We start from the raw sequence: 24944 nt of genomic DNA, 5'->3' as shown, positions 1-24944 counted from the left end.
GTAATGAAATTTGGAAATCATTTGTTAAAAGCATCTGTATCCCTCTTGGTTTTTTGGTCTACTGTAACAGTTACTGAAAGATGTGACAAAATTCCTAGTATTATTATGGATTTGCCTATTTCTCCTTTTAGTTCTATCGTTTTTGAGGCTAGATCATTAGATGCACACAAATTTATGATTATGTTTTCCTGGTGAATTGTAGTTCACCATTATTGATTTTTCTTTTTGTTTTACTTATATTTATTTTTTTCCTTTTTCTCCCCAAAGTCCCCCAGTACATAGTTGCATATTCTTCGTTGTGAGTCCTTCTAGTTGTGGCATGTGGGACGCTGCCTCAGTGTGGCTTGATGAGCAGTGCCATGTCCACACCCAGGATTCGAACCAACAAAACACTGGGCCGCCTGCAGTGGAGCACGCGAACTTAACCACTCGGCCACGGGGCCAGCCCCTGATTTTTCATTATTAAATTTCTTTCTTCCTCTCTATTATCTTGGTAGTTACACTTTTATTATTATTATTTTTTGGGTAGTTACCTGAGAAATTATAACATGCATTCATGGTTTATCAAAGTCTAATATAAAGCTTTATTTTTATCTCTTAGAGAAGCCAAAGCCTTAGAATACTTTAATTCATTTACCTCATCCCAACTTTCATTATTGTTGTGTATTTTAATTGTCTTTATGTATTTTTAAAACTTAAGGCACTATTAATGCTTAAATGCCAATATTTATTTGGATCAATCCACGTATTTACATTTTTAATTGCTCTCCATTCCTTCCTATGCCTCTAGCTTCCATCTGGGATCCTTTCCTGTCTTCCTGAGGAACACCTTCAGTATCTCCTTTAGTATAGGCGTGTAGGTGATGAATACTCTGAGGTTCTGGTTGTCAAAGATGCCTTTATATCCTCTTCATTCTAAAGGATACTTTCATGGGTGTTGAATTCTAGGTTGGCAGCTATTTTCCTTCAGCACTTTAGAGATTCGATTCCACTGTCTTCTGGTTTATATTTTTCACTTGAGAAGTTGGCCGTCAGTCTTATTGCTGCTCCTTTTTTCCCCCTCTTCCGACAGCTTTTATGATTTTCTCCATATTGCATTTTCCTCAGTTTTATTATACTATATATATGTGTGTGTTTTATTTATCTTGCTTAGAATTTGTAGTGATTCTTGAATACATGGCTGCCTTCCAAGTATGCCAATGGGGCTTGATTCTAGCTTGGCATTTCCACCCTTCTGTGTCTGCCCAGGTTCTGATGAATGTCCCCTGGTCATTAGAGCAGCTCCTTGGCTGTCCTCTCCCTACCTCCAGCCTTCTCCTCTCCCATTTGGTGTCCTGCAGGCCTCTGTGACTCAGCTTTGGCTGTCAGTGCTAAGCACAGATCCCGGCATGTGGTGGCTGTGTAGCACATGGCAGCAAATAAACAGACGTTTGCTCTAGCCCTGTGACGGAGGTGACAGACCTGAGCAACAATAGCTGTTGGTGACAGGCTAACCATCCTTCCTGCACCAGTCAACCACACCCTTCTCCAACTTCAGGGTCTAGTTCAAGAAGTCTGTCGAGCCTTCCAAATCCTTCTTTTTCAAATATGTACTTATTGGCTATCCATCACAACTGAGCAAAGCAGGGCATATTTTGAGGATGTTTTGCTCTTTGATTTGCTAACTGTTATCAAAATGATATCAAACTGTTATCAAAAGTTATCAGAATGAAATATGAGTGGAAGCAATAGCCCAATTTTGGACATAAAGCAATCCAGGAATATCTGAGGGAACTTGCTCAGACTTTCCTTATAGAAAAGCTAACAAAAACAAACTATAAATCTTCTACCCATTTTGTATGTGTTTTCTTAGAAATAATTAACAGAAAACTGACTTCAGTTAAAAATGCACAAATTTAGATATATGAGACTTGGATTTTCAGCTGCCAAATTTGACTTGGGGAAAATAAAAATAGATGAGATAATAGCCACAAAAGAAAGCCCACAAGGGCAAAAGCTGGAATTGGTTAAATTGAATTAAATTTCCACCATAAAATCTCATGGAAAACAATGATCTTAATGAAAATGTTTTTAAGGAAAAATGAAAATAGAAAACTTAGAAACAATTTAATTGCACTACATAGAAAATTTAGAAACAATTTAATTGCACTGCACAGAAAACTGGCTTAATACGGAGTAACAGTTCACTCCAGGGACAAGCTTTACTGAGGAAAATCTTTCTGTGTGGTATGATTAAAAATTTAGCTCTGGGGGGCTGGCCCCGTGGCCGAGTGGTTAAGTTCGCGCACTCCGCTGCAGGCGGCCCAGTGTTTCGTTGGTTCGAATCCTGGGCGCGGACATGGCACTGCTCATCAGACCACGCTGAGGCAGCGTCCCACATACCACAACTAGAAGAACCCACAACGAAGAATATACAACTATGTACCAGGGGGCTTTGGGGAGAAAAAGGAAATAATAAAATCTTAAAAAAAAAAAAAAAAAAAAAAAAAAAAAAAATTTAGCTCTGGGCTGCCACCTGGGCTTTATGACTGAATAGATTCAGCAATACTCAAATGATCTGTTGCAAATATTAATGCTGTATGGAGCCTCTGGCAAGCCCTGACTGGAGAATCACCATGCAGAACTCCAGGGTTTTGGGAGAGCCATGACTTCTTTTGCAGATAACTCTTCTCCTTTTGAGAAACAGCTCCTGCCACCTAACCATGGGACGTCAAGTGACCATGGCTGCTGTCTAACCCACCAACCCAGTTTGAAGAGTAATTAACATAGCCCAGAAATAGATGTAACTGTCTCTCAGGCCCCAGAATAATGACTGTTGGCACTGTCTTATGTTGAAGAGAGAGCAGGATCGTCTCTGTTTGTGTAAGAGTGGTTGCATCTTGATACGTGGAGACATAAAGTTGCTTTTACCCTTGTATGGAAGTTCCAATATGCAGAGCAGCACGTATGTGGATGCTGACCAGCCAGAGGTGGGCAGAGCTGGTTACTGTTCTCTCTCAGCCCCGACCCATCCTCCAGATGCTGCCCTGTGCTCTTGGGGCTGGAAAGCTGCCAAGCCCATTTCTCCTTTACCAGCTCGCTCCCTGATAGGCTTGCCTGTAGGGAACGTGAGAGGGAGACTGCAAAGCTAGGGGAAGAAAAGGAGGGACGTGCTCCTTCCTGTTATCACAGAAACCACAGCAACGCAGCTTCACTCTGGCAGCAATAGCTGGTTCCAGTAGTGTCAGTTCACTTGCAGTTTTACCACTCCTAGAGCCAGTCCCACTGGGCCCCTCCCTCCTTCTCCACAGGGGCCCTCCTCCGAGCTGCTACATTTTAATAATCCCAACCTCTTCTCATTGCTCCTGTCCTGGGAGCTATAACTGCATCCTGCAATCACTGCATCTGTGACACCTCCGTCCCCCCAGCTCTTTCCTTTCCCCACCATTGTTGACAGCTGCTATGGTCTCCGTGTCTGTTGGACCCTGGCTGATACAATCACATACCTTGTTCACTAACTTTGTGTGTAGCCGCCGCTGTCTCTCCACTGTAAGCACCCTATGGGAGGGGACCACCTAACGCCTTTTGAGGATCCCACACCCTGCCTGAGGCCTGAAATGATCAACTCTTAACTCGTTGGTTACTTCGTTCTCAGCTCACATTTCCTACTCAACCTCTTCCTTGCTGAGAAAACCGGCACCTAGTCACTTTCTTCCAGGAACTTTTTTCCCTTAAAAGCCATCTCACACTCCTCCCCTTGACTCTTCCCCGCTCTCTGGTGGGTAGCCCATCTGTCCCACCTTCTGTTTCCAGCACTCTCCAGGGCCTCTCAGATTCGGTAAAATGAGAGCAGGAGGAAGAAGGCCCGACACGCCCTCAGGCAGTTTTAGCAGCAGGAGAAATGAGGACTTTGTAGGCAGCTCTGCTGAAAAGGTGCAGTGAAATTCATCTCCTGAGGACAGTGTGATGATCACCAAAGCGACAGTGGAAACCAAGGAGCTTGCCGAACTGGAAAACATACACCAAAAGCTACAAGATTCACAAGTTTGTTTCATGTCTTTATTGACAAAAAAAAAGGTCACAGCATTTCAGACTTTATTCAAACACACAAACGGTAACAAGGGGCACCCACAAGTGACAGGCATGGTCCCTAATGTCTGGATCAAAGGCCATGCTGGAGGGTGTGGGTGTCCTCTCAGCCCTACTCCCTCAGCATCTCTGTTCCTTCTTCTCCCACATCTTGCTGACACCCCTGAGATCAGTTAACTGTGTGGAAACAAAGTCACTCTAGAGGTTGGACCCCACCTCACTGCCAAGGAAAAAGCAAGTTCTGAGGAAAAGAATAAGTGAGCTAATTTGTCTGATATCACTCAGGAGAGGCAAGGCTGCTCCTGGGCCTGGCCTGCATCACCCGCGGCCCCAGACATGGGCAGAGAAGCAGGAAGACACTCCCTGCTTGGCAGCACTGGGCAGCTGGAGGGTGTGGGGCACTGGTCATGTGACACCCCCAAACCAATGCCAGATCTCTCTCTGAGGTTATCAGCCAGACTCTCCCAGGGGCACATGGCTTTCAAGAAAAACACCAACCTGGTTCATAAGGGGCTTGGGTAAAATACTTTTCCAGAAACCTTAAGAAATGAATCATCCTCAGATTTCTGGAGCATTGGAAAAATTTAAATTATCACTTGGGGGCCGTGAGCAGGGAAACTTGGTGATAGCCAGCCCTCTAGGAGAGCAGAAATATCACTATGTCTGCTTCCAAGAACACTTAGCAAGGGGCTCAGGAGTCTTCTTACAGGGCCCACTGCGGAATTCCAAAAAGAGAAACAAAGTAACAACACGTTCCTGCGGGGCTTGCCCACGTCTGCCCTCCAGCCCTTCTCACGCCTTCTTGCCGGCTCGGGACCAGAGGCTGATTATCAGGCATCGAGCCCCAGGAAAGCAAATCTGATCAGGCACAAGGCCCCAAATGAAGCTGCTTTTCCTCCTTTCAGTCTGATGTCACTTCCTCGAATTGGCCAAAGAGCACCTCTTCCAAAGTCTTCTCTCCTACTCTGGTCAGAGCAGCTTGATGCACTCAGATCTTTTTTTTTTCCTGAAAGGTGATAGGATGGATGCCTGCAACCTTTTTGAAAAGGTGACTACTTTGACTGTAGGTAGAAGTGTCTCTAATATTTTACAGCTGTAAAAATCTTGGGCATGGGCCAGACTTCAGAGGTGCCAACACGCAAGCTCACGTTGGTGTGCAGACACACGTGTATCAGCAGACACTGTTGCACACATTTCTATCCTACTCTATACACAGAGAAATAAGGTCAAAGTGAGAATCCTGGAGAAGAGTCGCGCCATCTGGGCATGGGCAGGTTACAAGCTCAAAAGACATTTGGCACAGTCAATAGTCATTTCCAAAAATTACAACCCCAGACCCACCCAGTAAAGAGTTAAGCTGCGGAGCAGAGAACCTCAACCGCGAAGGGATCCAGGAGCGAACAGCTTGAGGTGGCTTTTATAGATGGAGCATTCCTCAGAGGCACCTTCCCCTTCTCTGGACCATGTGCCACACTCTGAAAGTCATCTGGGGAAAAATAAGGATTCTCCGGCCCCTCTGCATTTAGCAACTGCTCACAAGACTCAAGATCTCAGAAAAATCCAGATATAAGCTCTGTGGTCACAGCCCAAAGGAGGGCTCTGCTCCCCACCATCAAACGAGCATTTGATCCCTGATGACATGGCACTCCATAGAAAGAAGTGATGGTGAGGGGTGGGGTCAGAGATGCAGGGAGTCCTCAGACTGCCCGGCAAACGTATACACACTACTGGGGATTGTGTGGGGTCACAGACGAGGCTGCAGGGTAGGTTGGCCAAGGTTAGAAACCAAGAAGAAATACAAATATCACACGTTCAGTCAAGGCATTTCCAAGAGACAATCACAGAAATAACAACACTTCTGGATACTACAACATAACACATTTGGCAACTTACAAAGAAACAGCTGTCCCCACCCCAAGCCATCAGAGGGCCCAAAGTCCCTTTATCCTTGGACCAGTTTAAAAAGTCAGGGAAGGAAGATGAGCCAACGGAGGGCAGGAAAAGGCTGCAGAAGCAGGTACACCAAATACCTAAAGCTCCCATCTGTCTGTCTGATTCAGTGCAGGATGCCGCCTGCCTCCACCCTCTTCTTGGGAACAAAGCAAGCTATGTGGAGGGTCCAGGCTGCTGGAGACAAATGACACAAAGCTGAACATGGTGGCAGCCAAGTGCCGTAATCCAGAGCAACCATCCCCAACCTCCACCCACAACCAACGACACCCCATCCTCCCCTTCCTCAAAGAGGCTTTGGTCACAGGAATGTGGGGTACTCTGGCAACTCTACCCTTTATCCAACACCTCAATTCAACCTGATAAACTGAAGCTAGAATCCTCTGCATCTGCTCCATTACTCTGGGTGTATAGGAGGGGAAAGATAGTGTACAAACAGCTGCCAGTGTCCAACATGGCACACTCAGGTGAAACCATGGCACAGCTCAGGGACAGCCCTCTTCCATTTGCTCCAGCTTCCCTGAAGTAGGCATGTGCAAGGAGCCAGGTGTTCCGCTTCCCATCCCCCAGATCCCCTAAGGGTTCCAACTGGGAACCCAGCCCAGCTGCTGCTATAAAGATTTCTCATAACACTGGCTAAGAAAACAAAAGGTTTTTGAAAAGGTATTCTGCAGCCGGAAGGTGTATCTGTCTTCGGGTTCCTGGGAGTGGGGCTGGGGGTGGGGTTCCTTTGGTTTTGACCGGAATACTTCTCCACTGGGAGGCCAGGCTCAGCTTCGCTTCGCAGGAGCTCGGTTACTGTACAGGAGAGGAGCAAGATTGGACTTCACGGAGGTGCTCTGCTGTTGCTTTCTGGATGTTCAGGATTCTGGAATTCACATCCGAGATCCTCTCTCCTGAAGAATCTGGAAGTGGAAGATGGGGGAGAGGGCTGAGGCTCAGACTGGATGCAGACTGCTTTTAGGCTGAGGCTGCTAAGCAGACTGCTGAGGGAAGAGACCGCCAGCCGCTTTCCACTGGAGCCCGGGGAGCAGCACACAATCTTCGCCATCCCAGGAGGCGGGGCAGCCTCCCCTGAAGTTGCCGTAAAAGATGCGCAGCCCACGGCTGGGCCTCAAGTTTACATGCTGCTGGACCGCTTCTCGCGTGCTACCGGCCCAAGGACATGGGTCAGGTTCGCCACGTGTTGGTGATTTAAAGTGTCTGTGTGCACGTGTGTGTGTGTGAGGGCAGAGTGGAGGAAGAGAAGACAACAGTGTCCGATTTTCCAGTAACTTGGGGGGAAGTCAGAAAAGTAACCAAATACCTCGTCTCTTGAGGCAGCAAAAAAATAAAACAGTTTCAAAGATAAAGGCAAAATACTTTCCAATTTTAAGTTTCAGAATTTTCACCTTGAGGTATTTAGTGGCAATAAGCTTTCTTTTTCATTGATTTGACAGAGTCTGGGAAAACTCTGCCCTGTTTCAGTCTGCGTTTCCTAACTAAAGGCCCCTGTCACTGCTCCATAAATCCTGATTTCAATTACAACAGTCAAAAGCCCAATATGAAGGGGAAATGAAAGCTGGCTGAGAAGGAAAGGGAAGAAGCGATGAACGCCAGGTCAGGCAAAGCCCAGAGCCACAGACAAAGCTGGGGAAGCGACTTCTTACCTTCGCCTTTTCACTCGGCTCTATGACTATGCCATTGGTAGAATTATTTAGTTCTCTGGAGACGACACAGAGGAACTCTGCCTGATCCTCATTGCCATAGTTATAGGAAGATCCAATGCTGATCAGCTGGTAAGACAAGAACGTGGGGAACACACGGTGATCTTAAAATACTGAAGTGCCACACGGATCAAACCCTCCTCCTGACTGAACTTCCTAGTCCCGCTTCTCAAAGGATGAAGAATTCCCGGGGACTATCCAGGCCCCAGGGGAGAGCTGGCTCTCAGTTATTCATCAGGGCATCATCAACAAGGCTTCCCCAAAGAAGAACAGTCTGAGTTCTGCCACTGTCCCCCTCACCCAAGCACTGAAACAACCCTAAAGGCAGCAACTAAGATTAACATGGTGCCGTTCCCTCTAGCAAACGCTGGGGTGAAACAGAATGTTTCTGTGAATGAAAATGGATGCCTGCCTCAGCCAAAACAACGACACAGAGCTGGCTCATCTTTAAGCAGAAGTCCCAGACAGGAGGCAGGCACTCGACAGGCTCTGGAAAGCATCAAGCAAATCACTAAATAGCTACTGTAAGCCACGCGCTGCTGGTACTTTTAAGCTTTTTGGGGAATTGAATTTAGGATTTAGTTCTAAATAGGAAGTCCACATGCACAGGGAGAAGCTGAGCCCGAGGGTGAGGCTGTCCTGGCCAGGGCACGGGGCCTCAGCTCGGCTGGCTGTACGAGGGCTACAGACACCTCAGCCTTCCTGCGCCTAAACTTCCTCGTCCATATGACGGAGTGGATGGGAGAATACTCTCCTCCCACAGGACATTAACACGATGAGAAAAATAAGATAAAAAATCATTCATTAGTTTCACAAAGAACACTTTCAAAAAGTTTTCAAAATATCCTTTGCTTAAGACTTTCTATCAGGGGAAACACTTCTGGAGTAGAAGTACAGCCCCACACCTGAACAAGAACTAGGTTGGCACACACAGGCAGACTCGCTTCTGCAGTGGAAGGTAAGTGTGAGGAGAAATCCAGTGAAGACAGACACCTGTATATCTGATCTATAACATAATACTGTTAACACAGAGAGTAACTTTTATTTTAGAAAGTAAGCTTATGGTGACAGTTCAACTGGCCTCTTAAACTCTACATAAACACAGGCACAATCCGTTTAAACGATCCATTCCATTCACGCTCAGCCTCCGTGTGTTTTGAAGACAACAGATGAACAACTCTGCCATCTAATGGCAGAACTCTGACTCTCAGTCACTTTGTTCTGATGCCTCAATTATAAGCACGAAGCTGAAAGAGCAGAAATCAATAGACTGACAGGAAATGCCCATGCCACACTTCTCATTGCGTTTGATTCCTTTCACATCACACCCGTTCCCCTGGCTTTTGACAGTGGATTAAAGATACTCAGACCGATACAGTTCGGACCCTTGGGTAAGCAAAGGAAAGGTTGTTGTTGAATTCTAGTCTTCTTTAGGTACTTATTCTAGAATGTCAGTGAGTACTTTTGAAAGGAATCCTTCTGAGGGAAAAAAGCCAGAGAGGCATTTTCAAGCCTAAACAAGCTGACTGGTTCCTTTGGGGCACATCAAGCTGAAACTTTGGCTATGAAGCTGGGAGACACCATACTATTCTCAATTCTCCCCAACTCATCGTGTACCGAGTCCAAGTACGTCACGTACTTGGTGCACAAACAATCCACCCCAGCGGCTCTCTTTTCCCGTGTTTCTGAATGGGATCACACCGGGCCCTCCTGAACTCCCAGGGTGATTAACCGGCTACAGACAGTGATTGTTGGAAGAGTGTGGACTCCTAGGCTGAGCTACACGGTTGCTACTACCTAAGAAACATACCTGCTCGAATTTCCAACCATCGGACATAGTGGAGACCATCTGGGTAAGCTCCTCCTCTTGGCACTGCAGGACTCTGTACACGTGCTTCACGGGGCCCTGCGACAACCACAAACTGACCGTGAGGAACAGTTTCAAGGACACAACAGTTTGCAGCTGCCATGGTGAGGCTCTTCAGAAGAGTAAGGACTGAAAGGAGTTTGCTTGGAATTTTTTTCTTGGCAGCCATCCACTATTCCCTTTTACAAGCAGCACTGCAGTTTTTCAATAGAACCTTATCCAAGGGAAGAAAGAAAATAAAGGGTCCAAGAACATGAATCAGAGGGCAAAATAATCCTGAACTTCGGAGAGAGGGATCAGGTGAGCGACCACGCGGACAAACTTAGACTTCATCTATTTCCCTGACTAGAGAGTAGAGTAAAATTCCTCTGGACAAGAGAGCTACATGTTCTTCTGGAGTCATTCACATCTGCATATATGGTGAAAATGTAGACCATATTTTCATTGAGTCAGAGTGCTATCTTTCTATGGGAATAATACATTAATAGGAATCCCATAGTGTACAAACGTCGAAGCTATTTGTACCCTCTGCTGAGGCTGCCTGAAAGAGGCAGTGTTTCAGGGTTACACGGTAACATTCCTGTTATAGAAATGTGGTATAACAAAAAACAAATATTTGGTCTTTGTCCCTGGTTCCTGTCCCTGGTTTAGAGCTCCTAAAACCTTTGCAATCTCCTGAGTGACAGAAGTGTCTTTTTTATGCTAATGACCGGTCACCAGAAAGACCTATCCCACTGCCTGACCTCGGGGAGGACGGGGGGGTGGAGATTGAGTTCAGTCACCAATGGCCAATGATTTAATCAACCATTCCCACATAATGAAACATCCTTAAAAACTCCTAAACGACAGGGTTCAGGGAGTTTCCAAGGTGGCAAACATGTCCAAGCACTGGGAGGGCAGTGCAGGAGGACAGCTGCTCCTGCGCTCAGGACCCTTCCAGACCTTGCCCTGTGTATCTCTCCATCTGGCTGTTCATTTGTACCCTTGACAATAAACTATAATAGTAAGCATGGCACTTTCCTGAGTTCTGTGAGTCATTCTAGCAAATTACTGAACCTGAAGGGTGTGTCGTGGGAACTCCTGAATTTGGAGCCATGTCAGACAGAAGTGTGGGTGGCCTGGGGACCCCGGACCGATGACTGAAGTGGCGGTGGTCTCGTGGGACTGAACCCTGAGAGCTGTGCTGTCTGCCACTAACTCTGGGCAGTCAGTGTCAGGAGAAGACTGAACTGCTACACATCTAGCTGGTGCCAGAAATTCAGACAGAAGTTATTTGCTGGTCAGACTCAACTCTCTAGAACTCACATTAGAACCAGAGGCCAGGGGCTGGCCCCGTGGTCGAGTGGTTAAGTTCGTGTGCTCCCCTGCAGGTGGCCCAGTGTTTTGTTGGTTCAAATCCTGGGCGCGGACATGGCACTGCTCATCAAGCCATGCTGAGGTGGCGTCCCACATGCCACAACCAGAAGGACCCACAACGAAGAATATACAACTATGTATCAGGGGGCTTTGGGGAGAAAAAGGAAAAAAATAAAATATTAAAAAAAAAAAAAGTGAGAACCAGAGGCCAAAGGGCTGAGCAGCGGAAATGGACGCCCTAAAGCGGCAGCACAAGGCCCTCCACCTCATCCACCGGAGAACCCCTCACCCTTGGGACTTGGACTTGGCCCATGGGGCAGTGGAAGCCAAAGTCAGGTGAGGGCGCTGCAGGGAGGCACGCTCACCAGATGGATGGTCCCGTCCACAGGAAGACAATTAAAGGCACCCAGGAGGACCCAGTGTTCAGCAGTCTGGGACCACTCAGTGGTGGGTCTAAAGGCTGCACATTCCCTGCCTGCCCCAGAGGGCACGAGGCATTTGCTACAGCACAAACAGCAACGATGCCCAGTCATGGAGAGAGGGGTCAGTTATGTTCCATACGATTCTAAGAAAATATGGACTGTTTCCTTAAGAACGATGAAAACTTAGTATTTTTTCAAAAGGACGAGTTGGCTTCAGTCATCTGGAAAATTAGTTTTAGAACGACTCACTACTTGGGAAATGCTGGATAAATAAAAGCAGCTACTGACTAGTGAGGGCCACAGCCCGCAGCATTACACCCTCCTCCTCTAGTCTTCACTGCAGTCCTGGAAGGCAGGACTCCCTTCTGCATGTGGGACACCGTGTCAGACAGCAGCATCTTCCCGACCTGTGCAGCGATTAAGTGGATTGGAGGTAGAGCTGGGCCTTGAGCCCAGGTCTGCCTGATAACACTGTATTCTTTCTTCTATGCTTTCTTCTTCTAAGCAAGGTACAGCTATCATTAATTAACCAAGGTACTAAGATAAAAAAAATTTCCTTCCATATAAAATATAGGACAGATCTTCTGAAGATTTCAAGTGCTCTAACCACACGCTTTGGAAACAACTAGGTATTTTATATTACAAGACTCAGAGCATCATAAAAGACCTATGCTACTAGCCACAGCTGTCAAAGTCCCAGATATTTAAGATGTCTGTATTGTCTCTTTATTTTTCTCATTTTATTTTCTCACCAGTAAACCACTGGTGCTCCCAAATGCACCAAGACTACTCACCTAGCAAAAAATATTATCGGAAACAGCAAAGAAAGAGAATGGTGGCAGCCACTAAAAGAGATGAGAGGTCACTGAAAAAAGGTGGGGTAGGACCCCCACATCTTGGGCTTTGCCTGAATGTCTACCACATGTGTCTCCTTTAAACATAGACAAGTTGGGGCCGGCCCTGGGGCCAAGTGGTTGAGTTCTCGGGCTCCGCTTCGGCGGCCCAGGGTTTCACCGGTTCGGATCCTGGGTGCAGACATGGCACCACTCATCAGTCCATGCTGAGGCGGGGTCCCACATACACAACTAGAAGGACCCACAACTAAAACATATACAACTATGGACTGGGGTGGGTGGGGTGGGCTTTGGGGAGAAAAAGGAAAAATAAAATCTTAAACACAGACAAGTTAAAGGAGATAAGGTATCTGAAGAGACAGCCATGGAAATCCACACACAGCCAACTTCACCTTAAAGCCACGTGCAATTAAGTGCAAAAGAGGGTATCTTTGAACATCAAATCCATTGCCCAGAGTTTCACTAAATAAAAAGGACAGATGGAAGATCAATTAACATCAAAAAGGTCTTGACATTCCTAGAAGAAAAAAGCTTCCAACTGGGTATAAATCCACAAGCCTTCAGAATCTAGAGGACTAATTAACTTAATTGCTGTCATCAAATAGAAATCTTACAATGTTCTCAAGGAATTAGCTAATGGCAAAGAACTGAGAATGTTCAGGTGCGAGGATTTGAATGGTTTCAAATTACATAATTCATGGTACCATCAAAATTTATACTAAGCAATCAAAAGTTTTTTGGAACATGGAAAATTGAGGATAAAGCTAGATTTTCAGAATGTCTAAGCTATTAAATATCTACAATAGCAAAAGATGACATGTAAATATAATATGAGATGGCAAAAAGATTGGTGACAATAGATCATATTTCAAACGGTGATCTGTAAGCCTACTACAAATTCGTCTCTGAACATTAAAAAGGAAACTTTCAACTACTGGCCAGAGTGAAGAGAACAAGCCCTTCTTTCCACCTTTGCAAAGTGCTGAAGATAAAATGGGTAAGAGAGTTCATTTTCTATCACTGGTGTAGTTATTCATCTAGAAAATTCCATTTAGAACCAGATAACTTTGATATATGAAGTCTAACAGGAAGAGCAAGGAATTATTTTTTACTTTTGAAAAGAAAAATCGCCTTCTTCTTAATCACATGAAAATTCTACAATGCAATGGGTAAGATCTCAAGAAAGCACCCACCACCAGTCTCCGATGGGATAAGAAGCAAGATGCTGCAAGACAGATGGTCACAGCGGAGTCCCATTCTGCCGTTACTGCAGTTGTACTTTCTTAAAACAGAGCCTAAATACATGAAAAGGAGCATCTTTCTGCTGGACTTCAAGCTTCTCGAGGGCACAGACCTTCTCTTATTAGTCACAGAATCCCAAGGGCCTAACAGAAGCCACTGGGGCCACTTAAGACACATGACGGATGATGTGACATAAAATAAGCCAAGTATGCCCTACTGTCTTCCCTTCTCAAAGTAGGTGGCAGATTGTTTCATTTTTGTTACTATATCTACTGAGTTAGTATAAAAATCCAGACTTCATAACAAAAAAAGAAGCTTGGTATTATTTTTCTCAGAAGCATGAGTCATAAGCAGCTTCTAAAGTCTACACCATGAGGCGGGTTTCAAGTGGCTGTCAGGAGCTGGATGTGACGTGGTCACACGTTAAAGGCTGGCCAACAGGTGGAAGCAAGACCCCGTTCTGTCTTTACGTGGAGGGAGACAGCTATTCTGTCTGAGAGAACAGGTTTTGGACTTAAAGTGCAGTGGGCTCCTCCCACTGCCATATGGTGAGCAGCCACAACCTCCCCATTCTTCTAAGGGGACATGGGCTGTTTCGTTTTCTTTATTATTTTTCCTTCTCTATTTCCTTGCTCTGAACAAGTCTGGAGGAGTATGCGCTGTCTGCCTGACAGATGGACCGTGTTCCACACAGACCTTCAGCTCCAAGGGGAGAGGCAGGGCTCTCGCCAAGCAGTACATCATCCTTTGCAAATCAGACCCAGACACATGGACAAAGACAGCCACTTGAGATACTTTCCCCTTAAAAGTTCAAAACCCATTACTTGTGAAGTTCTGTTCTCATTGTCCCGTATCCTTTCCTTTACCAGGCGCACCAGAGATGCAATGTTGTAAAACTCCGCTTCTTCCAGCACACCTAGAGAAAGGACGAAACTGTAGTTAGAGGTGTGTGCGAACTCCCCGGCAAGCGGCAGGAAGAGGCCGGAGCTGACGTGTTTGCTAAGAACTGGATCTTTCAGGCGCAAGTTTAGTCTCCCTCCTTCAGCCTGCGGAACGTTTCTTTGCTGCTTAGGGTGAACCCACTACCTTTTCCCCAACGAAACTGAGTGAAGCACAAGGGTCTGCTCTGCTCACTTCATTTCCCCGCTACGGGTCCTCACCTGACGCCTTCCTCGACCCTCTCTGCACCTGCCCATTAGCTGCAGGACATCCTTGCCGTATGTCACTTAGTTCCTGGAACTGTTCCACTGGTTAACTCCTGAGCTTGCAATTTTTACCCAGTTTGTCCTAAAAATGACCAAGGGTGGGTGTGTGTGTGTAAGTTTATGTGGCCTAAATTTAATAGGATGCTTATTATTTCAGCAATATATAAGGCAATCATTGAAAGAATCCCATGTGAAACAAAATCAAATGCTTTAGGACAACTAAATGGGATGTGTGACCCTATACTAGGAAAACACTTGCTATAAAGGGCATTATTGGAACAATTGACAAAATTGGAATATAAGCTATAGCTAAACATATTATCAATATTAAATTTCCTGGATTTTTTTTTTTTTCTTTTTTCTGAGGAAGATTTGCCATGAACTAACCTCGGCTGCCAATCCTCCTCTTTTTTTGCTTGAGGAAAATTAGCCCTGAGCTAACATCTGTGTCAATCCTCCTCTATTTTTTTGTATGTGGGACACCTCCACAGCATGGCTGATGAGTGGAGTAGGTCTGTGCCCAGGATCCAAACCTGTGAACCCAGGCCACCGAAGCGGAATGTGCAGAACTCTAATCACTTGGCCACGGGGCCTGGCCCTAAATTTCCTGAATTTGAGAACTGTCCTGTGGTTATGTAACAGAATACTCTTGTTCTTGGGAAATACATATTGAAGTATTAAGGGGGTAAAGCCTATAATCTGTTCTCAAATAGTTCAGAAATAAAAACGGGGCGGGAGGGGGAGAGGCAAGAGAAGGAGAGAGAATGGGTAAATGATAATGCAAATATGACCAAAAAATGCTAAAAATTGGTGAATCTGGGTAAAGGGAGTTCTTTGTACTATTCTTGCCCTTTTCTCTAAGTTCGAAATTATTTCAAAATAAAAAGTGTTTTTTTTAAAGGTATTAGAAAAAATGCTTAAGATTCCTCTTTTCAAGAGCCAAGATTCCCCATGAGTTGGTAATTGCTGAAGATAGATGGTGGGCGCATGGGATTTATTGTACTATTCCTGTGACTTCTGTATGCATTTGAAATGTTAAGGAAAAAAAAAGAGGGCCTTAATAAAAAGAGAGCGCGAGTTTTCTTTTCACTGGTTGAAAGGGAGGTGTTCTGCAGTCACTTCATCAGCCAGCACAGCCATTACAGCTTTCTCACTCAGAGCTACAGCTCCCAGATCAGGGCGCCCTGGAGTTAGGGACAGGTCCCAGTCTTCAACTGAACGCCTTCGGTGAGACCAAGCCAAGCCTTTAGAAAGCTCTCTAGACCCACTTACAGCCCAGATGCCCTACAAACCAAAAAGATGAGGCAACCCAGGATGCACCTGACAATGGACTGGAGAATGAATTAGGTCAGCTGCAAAAATTTACAAGGAAGCGTGAGACTAGGCTTAAAAGAAATGAGGCCAAGCCTTTATATTTTTTACAGCTGCAAGTTCAAACTAAAATTGAAAATATAAATAAATAAATGTCAGAGATGTGTTGTTTCCGGCTATGGACGTTGACTGCTGGCACAGAAGTAAATGTAAAAAGGGATCCTGGCAATTTCGCAGGTTTGAAAAAACCTCCTGAAGCTATTTACAATGCTGAGCTACCTACTTCCCTTCTCAGTAAGGAGGCTGAACGAGCCCAATGGGGCTCCCTTAAACTAGACTCCCTCAGACAAGACTAGGTAGCTGGAGGCTTCCTGCTCACTTCCATTAACCAGGCTACACCTACACATGAACTCGATGAAATTCACAAACAAGATTTAAGTCTGTGATACAACTTTAAAGACTCGGCCTGAATTTTGAAAATGCCCAGTGCAAACACTGTTCTTACCTTCTTCTGCCAACTCCTTCGTAATGATGAGTTTCCCATGGCGGAGGTAGTTTAGGATAGGACCAAAGTAGGTGGGGTCCCTGTCAATCAGATAGGCCCCTGTCTCGTCCTGCCAACCAAACACAAGGGTATCATTATGGAGCTTTCAAACTAAGTCAGAGCAGGGTTTCAACCTCTCTGTCACAATTCATTAATGAGAGGGCAAGTTTTACTAGATGTTTGCTTATCACAAACTATTGGCAAGAAGCCTAGCTTTATACATCTTGTACTTTAAGACTATATCCGGTAAGGTGTTACAGATGTGCAGTCTTATCATCTAGGCATCTACTTGAACTACTAAAATCTTTACTTGGACACAATTAACCAACATTCTTCTGTGGCATATTTGTCATAAAGAAAGGGAGGAGGAAAATGTCATAGCTGCATGATTTAAATCTTTTCTTGAGACGGACATTCTGACTTCTCTAGTGCCCCCGAATCACATTCCTAATTCTAAGAAAACCTCTGTTTAGTTGGCAACACTCCTGAGCTCAAGGCCAACATCAGTGGGAGTCTGCATTGCCAGCTGTAACTGACACACCGCAGCTCTGTGCCCAGAGGAAGCTTGGCACGGCCAGGACTTGGCTCTGAGCAGCTTCAATCCTACTCATCTTTACAGTAAAAGGAACAAGAAGAAACTGGCTTATGTTGCAACAAGGAAGATTCAGGGTAGATAAAAATAATTCGTTTATAAGCAAGGATTTTGACAACCCTTTAAAGTCAGGGCAGGACAGATTTCCATCAATCTGAGGTTTATTAGAGGAGAGGCAGGAGATGAATACATGAAACCAACCAATGTTTATCCAATCCCAACTCTGTCACAAGGTATGTGACTGAGTGCTATTCGGGATATAAGGTGGTGTACGCAATGGTCAATGCCTATAAGGTGGGAACTAAAAGGTGAACGGGTAAAGTTAAAAAAAATCCAAACAACAGCTCAAACGGGAAACGGGTTAAGCGTCTTGTCACCTCTCAACCCTTTGGTTAGCAGCCATGCATCTTGTCCAACAGCATTCTTCGGTTATCATTTTCCCTCCATCTTAACCACTCAGCTTAGGTTTGCACTGGCAAATGGTAACCTCTTTTCAAGGAAAGTATCTGATCTCAAATATGGACCTAAAACAGTGACTGTTACCAGATGGGAGCTCAGGGAACAGGACCACAGGAAAGAAGTGTGACAGCATGAGAAGCACTTCCTGCAGCTGTCGAAGCCATCTTCAGACCCAGGCCTTCACCCAACTTGGCAGAGGGGTCCGAGAGGAAGTCTGAGAAAGCTACAAAGATGCCTTAGCTCACCCTGACCCAGTTCTGGATGCATCAGGCACAGGCACTGAGGGGCTGACGGGGAGCCAGGGAAAAACTCATGCAGACCTGAGGGCTGGGATGAGAGGAATACGGAGAAGGGGTGTGGAGTGGGTTCTCGTGGGTGCGGGTGGGCACGGAGTGGGGAAAGAGTCGCTGAGAACGAAGGGCGGGGTCAGAGAGAAAGCCGGGGCGTGCCTGAGGATGGGGGAGAACAGCTCCCGGGGTTAGCCTGGCGAGGGACAGGGAGAAGGAGGGGGACCCGGCCGGAGGAGCCCGCCTGTGAGGAGCGTGTCGCAGGAATCTGGGGACGAGCCTAGGAGGAACGAGGGGGTCCGAAAGCCGGGGGCGCGCCCGAGGGCGGGGCGCACCTTGTCCGAGTCCAGCTCCGGGTCCTCCTGGCAGCAGAGGCGGCAGAGGAAAGACTTGGGCTCCCGGCCTAGGGTCTGTCTGGTGGTCACGAAGTAGGTGCCGCCCACGTTCAGCCGGACCCAGCGGGCTGCGCCGCCGCCCCCTGCCCGCTCGGGCGGTCCGGGACCGGGCTCCAGCGGCTGCGCTGCGGCGGCGGGCGGGCGGCCGTGCCCGCGGGGCGTGGGGCCAGCGGGGCGAGGGCTGGGGGGCCCGCGGCCCGGGCCGCCCCCGTCGCCCAGCCCGCTCCCGCCACCCCCTCCCAGCCCAGCCATCGCCGGGTCCAGCTGCAGCTCCGCCATCTTGGGCCGCCGCCGCCGCCGCTGCCCGCGCGCCGCCGGGCCGGCCCATCTCTCGGCAGGGAGAGCCGGGCCGGCCCATCGGCGGGGGTGGGGCCGGGAGAGAGGGATGGGAGGGCCCCCAACCAGCGCCCGGGGACCTGCGCAGTGGAGGTGCCGTGCCCGCCCTCGGGGGCGGGACTTCCGGAGCCAGTCTTCATCTCTACTGGCTCACCTGCGAAGCAAGGCCCGCCCCTTTCGTTTAGGGGTTGGCTGAGGGGAAGCCTTCCGGTGACCCACTTCCGTTGCTCGCTGCTGGGGACTGCAGGCTGCCGGGGTCGGTGAAGGTGAGTGGGGTTTTGGGTGTTGGACCCGTTCCCTGCCAGGTTCCTGTGCCCTGCCGCCTCCGAGCTTCGCACCGACCCTTGTCGCACCCGTGCCGAGGCCGCCGGGCCCTGCTGAGGCTCCGCTGGCAGTCTGCCTGGGGGTAGCTGCCGCGGCTTTGCTCCGCGTTCCGTTCCCCTCCCGTCCCCAGCGCGCGAGGTCGCAGGGATCAGGCTGTGACCCGGCCGCCGCCGACTTAGGCGCCTGCACAAACCTTGTCTCGTTCAGGCCGCCGCCAGCGCGGACGACTTCAGTAGTCCGATTTGGGGGTTGGGGAAACGTTACCCGGAGATAGCATTAACTTGCAGAGGGACACTCAGTGGGCTGAAGGCTGCGCCCTCCCCTCGCTCCCCAGGGCTCCCGCATTCGAGTGTGTGGAGCATTCAGAGCTTCTCAAGTGCCGGGTGCACTCACCCGTTCAACATGTTTTCATTGAGCACTTCCTATGTGCATGACCTGTTCCAGGCGCCGGGCATTCAGCAATAAATGAAAGACAAAAATCCGTTCGTTTATGCAGCCTGCCTGCCACTGGTACTGGGAAAGTCTCTGTAAGAGCGCTCATTTCTCTGGCATCTTTAAGAGTCACCTGCTCTCACCTCCACTCCGGGAAACATAAGCTGTCCTGAGAGGGAAAGAAAGGAAACGGCAGGTGTTGGCAAGTTTCTTTTTAAGATCCTGGGAAAGATTTCTTCCACCTCCCTTGTGATCCACCCCATGGTTTGTAAAGACCTTTGACGTTTCAGTCTTCCTGTTAATGTGTGACACTGATCTTATTTCGTTTAAGTTGACTATTTTCCATATTCTCTCTTGGTTAAAAAAAGATGGCTGTAATCACTTTCCATCTTCTCTCACATGCACATATGTGTTGAATACCGCTTTTAAGGGTATTGCTAGTGTACTCGGTGTGTGTTAGTGCAGCAGGGGATAATCAGACATGAATAAGAAGATGTTGGTATATTGCTAGTCTGATAGGGAGAGGGTAGAGAGCCTCTGAAGTTTGTATAAGACTGTGGAGCAAATTGATGTGCACAATTTCATTTGCTACTTTTAACAGCTTTCTGAGGTAAGCAGGGCTGATATCCCCATTTTCAGGTGAGGAAATTCTGGCTGAGACTCTGCTCTATTTAACTAAGCCTTGTTGAAACTTGGGTATGTGTCAGGTTTTGTGCACTGGAGAATCAGTGAATAAAACACAATCGGAATGGAAAATATATCTAAATTATTAACTTGTATGCAATGCATGAGTATTACCTTAGCAATATTTCTTTTTTTTTTCTTGGAGGAAGATTAGCCCTGAGCTAACATCTGCTGCCAATCCTCCTCTTTTTGCTGAGGAAGACTGGCCCTGAGCTAACATCTGTGCCCATCTTCCTCTACTTTATATGTGGGACACCTACCACAGCATGGCTTTTGCCAAGCGGTGCCATGTCCACACCCGGGATCCGAACTGGCGAACCCCGGGCCGCTGAAGTGAAACATGCGCACTTAACCACTGCACCACCTGGCCGGCCCCCAGCAATATTTCTAAAGGCACATGGAGAGCAAACAGAGAACTGGGCTTGTAAGGATGTGTTCGGAGTTGGGGAATACAGGGAGGACCATCTAGGAGAAAGAATATGTTTATATGCCAGGTTGCACAACTTGAATTTGAGAAGCTAACCTGTCCTCCTTTTCTGCTTTATTAATCTTAATTCCTTTACTTGATAAATTTACCCACCAAGCACTCAGAGGATGCTGGTCTGTTTCTTAAAGACTTGCATGTTTCTAAAGATTTTATTTTTTTCCTTTTTCTCCCCAAAGCCCCCCGGTACATAGTTGTATACTTTTCGTTGTGGGTCCTTCTAGTCGTGGCACGTGGGACGCTGCCTCAGCGTGGCTTGATGAGCAGTGCCATGTCCGCGCCCAAGATTTGAACCAATGAAACACTGGGCCGCCTTCAGGGGAGCGCACGAACTTAACCAACCACTCGGCCACAGGGCCAGCCCCAAGACTTGCATGTTTCTAAAATGCCCTTTAGAAGATTCTTTCTAGGAGCCGAATTTTTGATCTGATCCATTTTATTTTCTAGGATTGCAAGATGGCTGGGCGAAAACTTGCTCTAAAAGCCATTGACTGGGTAGCTTTTGGGGAGATCATACCCCGAAACCAGAAGGCCATTGCCAACTCCCTGAAATCCTGGAATGAGACCCTCACCTCCAGGTCAGTACCTCTCTGAGAGGGAGCCTCTCAACTTGTCACTGATTGTGGAAACAAAACAGTGCTCTGGAATTACATGTGAATTTCTGATGCTCTTCTGACAGAAAGTGTAAAGAAATCCATGCATTTTGCAAATGAAACTAAATTTTTTACATTCCTGTGATGTCCCCTAGAGAAAAGTGTGATCACAGCTCCAGGCCATCAGAATAAGGAACAGGGAAATTCCTGTGTGGATTTTCTGTTGCTCATGCGGCAATCTTAGCCTTTGCTTTTCCCTGTGAGCAGGTTGGCTACTCTGCCTGAGGCTCCACCAGCTATCGACTGGGCGTACTACAAGGCCAACGTGGCGAAGGCGGGCTTGGTAGATGACTTTGAGAAGAAGGTGAGACTTCAGGCGACTAGAGCAGTGGTGTTGTAATGTGGTTTCCAGCTAGGGAGCAGGATGGTGGAAACTATGAGGATGACAGTGAGGAAAGAAGGCTGGCGTTAACACTCAGACCCCAGAGGAAGCTCAGGAGAGATGGGTGTGGCCGAAGGTCTTGCAGTGGTAGATGGAAATGGTAAATAGGTGCAGAGAATTCAGGCTTTCTTCATTCAGCCGGTTTCTTATCCAAACAAACAGTACAGTATAGCCTTAAATCAGGGAGCCAGACGGCTGTCAAGTTAAATATTTCCGTGAACTCTTCCTGAATTATTTCTTAGCCCCCAACCTGTCCCCCTTTAGAACAAACTGACATCTTTTCTACCTTTCACCATTTTCTTCATTTCTCTGCTGTTGTTTACTGTCCTTTCTAGCTGTGATTTCTCATCCACCTATCCTCTTCTGATAATTACACGTTAAACCTCAGTATATAGTTCTTGATTCATTCAACAGGTGCTTGTCGAGGGCCTGCTCTGTGCCAGGTACAGTGCTAAGTGTTGGGGCGACAACCCCAAGCAGCCTCTGAAGAGCCCGTCTCCATCTCCATCATGCAAACAGTACTTCCACCGATCAGCCCACTAGGGTTTCACTTAAAAGAGAAATCAGAATTTCTTTAGAATGCCAAGGTTCAAGGTCATCAAGTCCATCTGTTCTTTTCAGGTGAAGAAACTGAGGCTCATCCTAATAAAGAATTGTCCGAGGTCTCCAGTTAGTCAGTCACAGGGCAGAGAAGAAATGGGAGCTCCTGTGCCCAGTCTAATACTCTTTCCACTACAACACCCGATATGCATACTGGTTTCCTCTTGGAACGGAGAATGTGTTTTGATATGATCTGTAAGGATTAGCGCCTTTGAGCCCTTTCTGTGGGCTCCTGGGTATATTAATGACAACTCAATGTCCCTGTGTTTGTAGTTTAATGCCCTGAAGGTTCCTGTGCCGGAGGATAAATATACTGTCCAGGTGGATGCTGAAGAAAAAGAAGATGTAAGTAGTTAAGACTCTTACTTATTCTAAAATTCTAATTCCTGACGGCTCTGTATTTCTTAGTGGTTAGGTTACAGCAGAGTGAATTAAAAGGAGCAATAAAATAAAACTCTAGAAAATGCAGCTAATCTATGGTGACAGCACATCAGCGGTTGCCTGGGAATGGGAGGGAGGGGGCTGATAAATTTGTTCACTGTCTTGATTGTGGGGTTGGTTTCACACGTGGGTACATATATCAAAACTTATCAAGTGGGGGCTGGCCCGGTGGTGTAGCGGGTAAGTTTGCATGTTCTGCTTCAGTGGCCCAGGGTTCACTGGTTCAGATCCCGGGGGCAGACGTGGCCTCACTTGGCATGCCATGCTGTGGTAGGCGTCCCACATATAAAGTAGAGGAAGATGGGCACGGATGTTAGCTCAGGGCCAGTCTTCCTCAGCAAAAAGAGGGGGATTGGCAGCAGTTAGCTCAGGGCTAATCTTCCTCAAAAGAAAAGCTTATCAAGTGGTAGTCTTTAAATAGGTATATTTTATTGTATGTCAGTTACACCTCAACAAAGCTGTTAAAAACAATTAAGGAATTGGAATTGAATAGGAAGATTATCCATGGTAGGATTCAAATACCTAACTGCTTGAAAGTACTGACGACCAAATGTTGGAACCCAGTCGCTCCACCAAAGAGATCTCTGGCTAGGTGGTCAGGCGGCTTGTCCCGATCGTTCAATAACTGGCCCTTATGAAACGCAGGCCTTTTGTAGGTTGCCTAGATGAGTAACTCGCTGAAGAACCCTGGTCCTGTCATCGTACTCTTGTTCTCCTGAACAGGCTTCTTTGTGCCTTTAGAAAAAGCTGTAGTTTGCCTCTCAAAGCAAGCTCCTCCAGTAGGCAGGGCAGCCACGTATTCTCCATACAGAGTGGGAAGGCAAGAGTGGGCTCGGGGACTTCTCATACCTTGGGAGCCTCAGGGTCAGGACAGTACAACTTGGTTTCAAAACAGAATTTCTCTCTTCTCTTAAAGGTGAAAAGCTGTGCTGAGTTTTTGTCTCTCTCAAAGGCCAGGATTGAGGAATATGAGAAGGAGGTAAGGATGAGCCTTGGCTGTTGCTGGTAATAGTTTTGTCTCTTTTCACGGTCACACATCTTTCACCTAGTGGCAGCAACCTGCCTTGGATTCTTTTTTGTATCTCTGTGGCCCTATTTATCTTAACACATTTCCCTTCTTTCCAGCTGGAGAAGATGAAGAACATAATTCCATTTGATCAGATGACCATTGAGGACTTGAATGAAGTCTTCCCAGAAACCAAATTAGACAAGAAGAAGTACCCTTATTGGCCTCACAAGCCAATTGAGAATTTATAAACTGGAGTTGGGGAGAAAGCTCTGGTGCTCGTCTTGTAAACTCCGGACATTAAAAATAATTGTATAGTGCTATGTGTGTCTGCTCCTTTGTGGTTGAGATAGGTAGAACTCTGAGGTGACCTCCTTGGAAGGGGGATTTTTGTTAAAATGGCAAGGTGAGCGTACAGGTGTGGCTGGTCCGGATGTCTAACGGTTAGAGTAAATAGAGTCAATTACTGAGTGCCCAGGGCTGCTGCAGTCCTCACAAATAACAGTAGGGCCGAGGACAGTGTATTTCACTGGAATATGGTAAAGAGGACTCATTATCTACTGATTCCCTCGAACTTCCTCTCTGCTTTCAAACCACCGGTCCCTAGGGAGTGCTCCTTTGTCCCTTAGTGAGTCAGAAGAACAGATGGGCCAAATTGCAGGTGTAACAGCAGGGTGAGTAGCAGCAGGGTGAGTAGCAGCAGGGATCGGCTTTTCTGTGCTTCAGCTCTTCAGCATAAATGTGGTTTGTTTATTTTTAATTTTTAAATTTTTTTGGTGAGGAAGATTGGCCCAGAGCTAGTGTCTATTGCCAGGCTTCCTTTTTTCTTGGGGAAGATTGTTTCTAAGCTAACATCTGTGCCAGTCTTCCTCTATTTTGTATGTGGGACGCACCACAGCATGGCTTGATGAGCAGCGTGTAGGTCTGCGCCCGGGATCCAAACTCGCAAACCCTCCGGGCCGCCAAAGCAGAGCGTACGCACTTAACCACTACATCACCAGGCGAGCCCCATAATTGTGGTTTAAAAGGAAATTTTGTCACAAAGTTAAAACTGGTTACAGCTTTGTGTTTGAACATAGAAAATTATTTTAATTCCTTCTTCTGATTTTAAAAATTCCTACTGTTTATTATAGTTAGCAGGACTCTTGACCAATGCCAGAAAATACAGGTGGTTTAAAGTAAGGTGCAGTGGTGGAAGGAGTTCTGTCACCCTTGAAGTCAGAGGACCTGGTGTGCCTACCACTTACTCCCCTGACCATTTAATTGCTAGTTTTAGGTTAATTATTTACTCTCTTGGGACTTTCCTTTTCTCATTTACAAACATCAGAGTTGTAATGAGGATTA

At 46.8% G+C, this 24944-nt stretch overlaps 2 protein-coding genes across 3 annotated transcripts; one reads left to right on the top strand and one right to left on the bottom strand.

Annotated features, from left to right (window-relative positions):
- Positions 1–4024: 4024 nt before the first annotated feature.
- KCTD2 (potassium channel tetramerization domain containing 2) lies at positions 4025–18583 on the bottom strand. The gene is made up of 6 exons (XM_046675791.1): positions 18199–18583; positions 16487–16595; positions 14290–14381; positions 9535–9630; positions 7668–7793; positions 4025–6923 (listed from the first exon to the last, which is right to left on the bottom strand). The coding sequence occupies exons 1-6, from the start codon at positions 18535–18537 to the stop codon at positions 6894–6896; spliced, it is 792 nt and encodes a 263-aa protein (XP_046531747.1). The 5' UTR covers positions 18538–18583; the 3' UTR covers positions 4025–6893.
- Positions 18584–18734: 151 nt separating this feature from the next.
- ATP5PD (ATP synthase peripheral stalk subunit d) lies at positions 18735–23920 on the top strand. 2 transcript variants are annotated; one of them, XM_046674449.1, is made up of 6 exons: positions 18735–18860; positions 20966–21096; positions 21379–21475; positions 22427–22498; positions 23511–23573; positions 23720–23920. In XM_046674449.1, exons 2-6 carry the CDS (start codon positions 20975–20977, stop codon positions 23849–23851), a joined length of 486 nt encoding a protein of 161 aa, XP_046530405.1. In that variant the 5' UTR covers positions 18735–18860; positions 20966–20974; the 3' UTR covers positions 23852–23920. The 2 variants fall into 2 exon arrangements, with proteins under 2 accessions (XP_046530405.1, XP_046530406.1); XM_046674450.1 differs by lacking the exon at positions 18735–18860 and adding an exon at positions 19990–20046.
- Positions 23921–24944: the final 1024 nt, after the last annotated feature.

The sequence above is a fragment of the Equus quagga genome, chromosome 11, assembly GCF_021613505.1.
Source record: "Equus quagga isolate Etosha38 chromosome 11, UCLA_HA_Equagga_1.0, whole genome shotgun sequence".
In the NCBI taxonomy this organism is placed as follows: Eukaryota; Metazoa; Chordata; class Mammalia; order Perissodactyla; family Equidae; genus Equus; species Equus quagga.
Note: the sequence above shows the minus strand (reverse complement) of the source record. Positions and strands in the feature narration are given on the sequence as shown.

What these genes read in the sequence shown, in the direction of transcription:
- KCTD2 (XM_046675791.1), bottom strand. Translation starts at nt 18,537, where the DNA reads ATGGCGGAGCTGCAGCTGGACCCGGCGATGGCTGGGCTGGGAGGGGGT. An exon ending in ATGAGAACAGAACTTCACAA is followed by an intron (nt 9,631 to 14,289) that starts GTAATGGGTTTT and finishes TGGTTGTCGCAG; the next exon opens with GGCCCCGTGAAGCACGTGTA. An exon ending in ATGGTTGGAAATTCGAGCAG is followed by an intron (nt 7,794 to 9,534) that starts GTATGTTTCTTA and finishes TTGTCTTACCAG; the next exon opens with CTGATCAGCATTGGATCTTC.
- ATP5PD (XM_046674449.1), top strand. Translation starts at nt 20,975, where the DNA reads ATGGCTGGGCGAAAACTTGCTCTAAAAGCCATTGACTGGGTAGCTTTT. An exon ending in TAGATGACTTTGAGAAGAAG is followed by an intron (nt 21,476 to 22,426) that starts GTGAGACTTCAG and finishes CTGTGTTTGTAG; the next exon opens with TTTAATGCCCTGAAGGTTCC. An exon ending in TTGAGGAATATGAGAAGGAG is followed by an intron (nt 23,574 to 23,719) that starts GTAAGGATGAGC and finishes CCTTCTTTCCAG; the next exon opens with CTGGAGAAGATGAAGAACAT.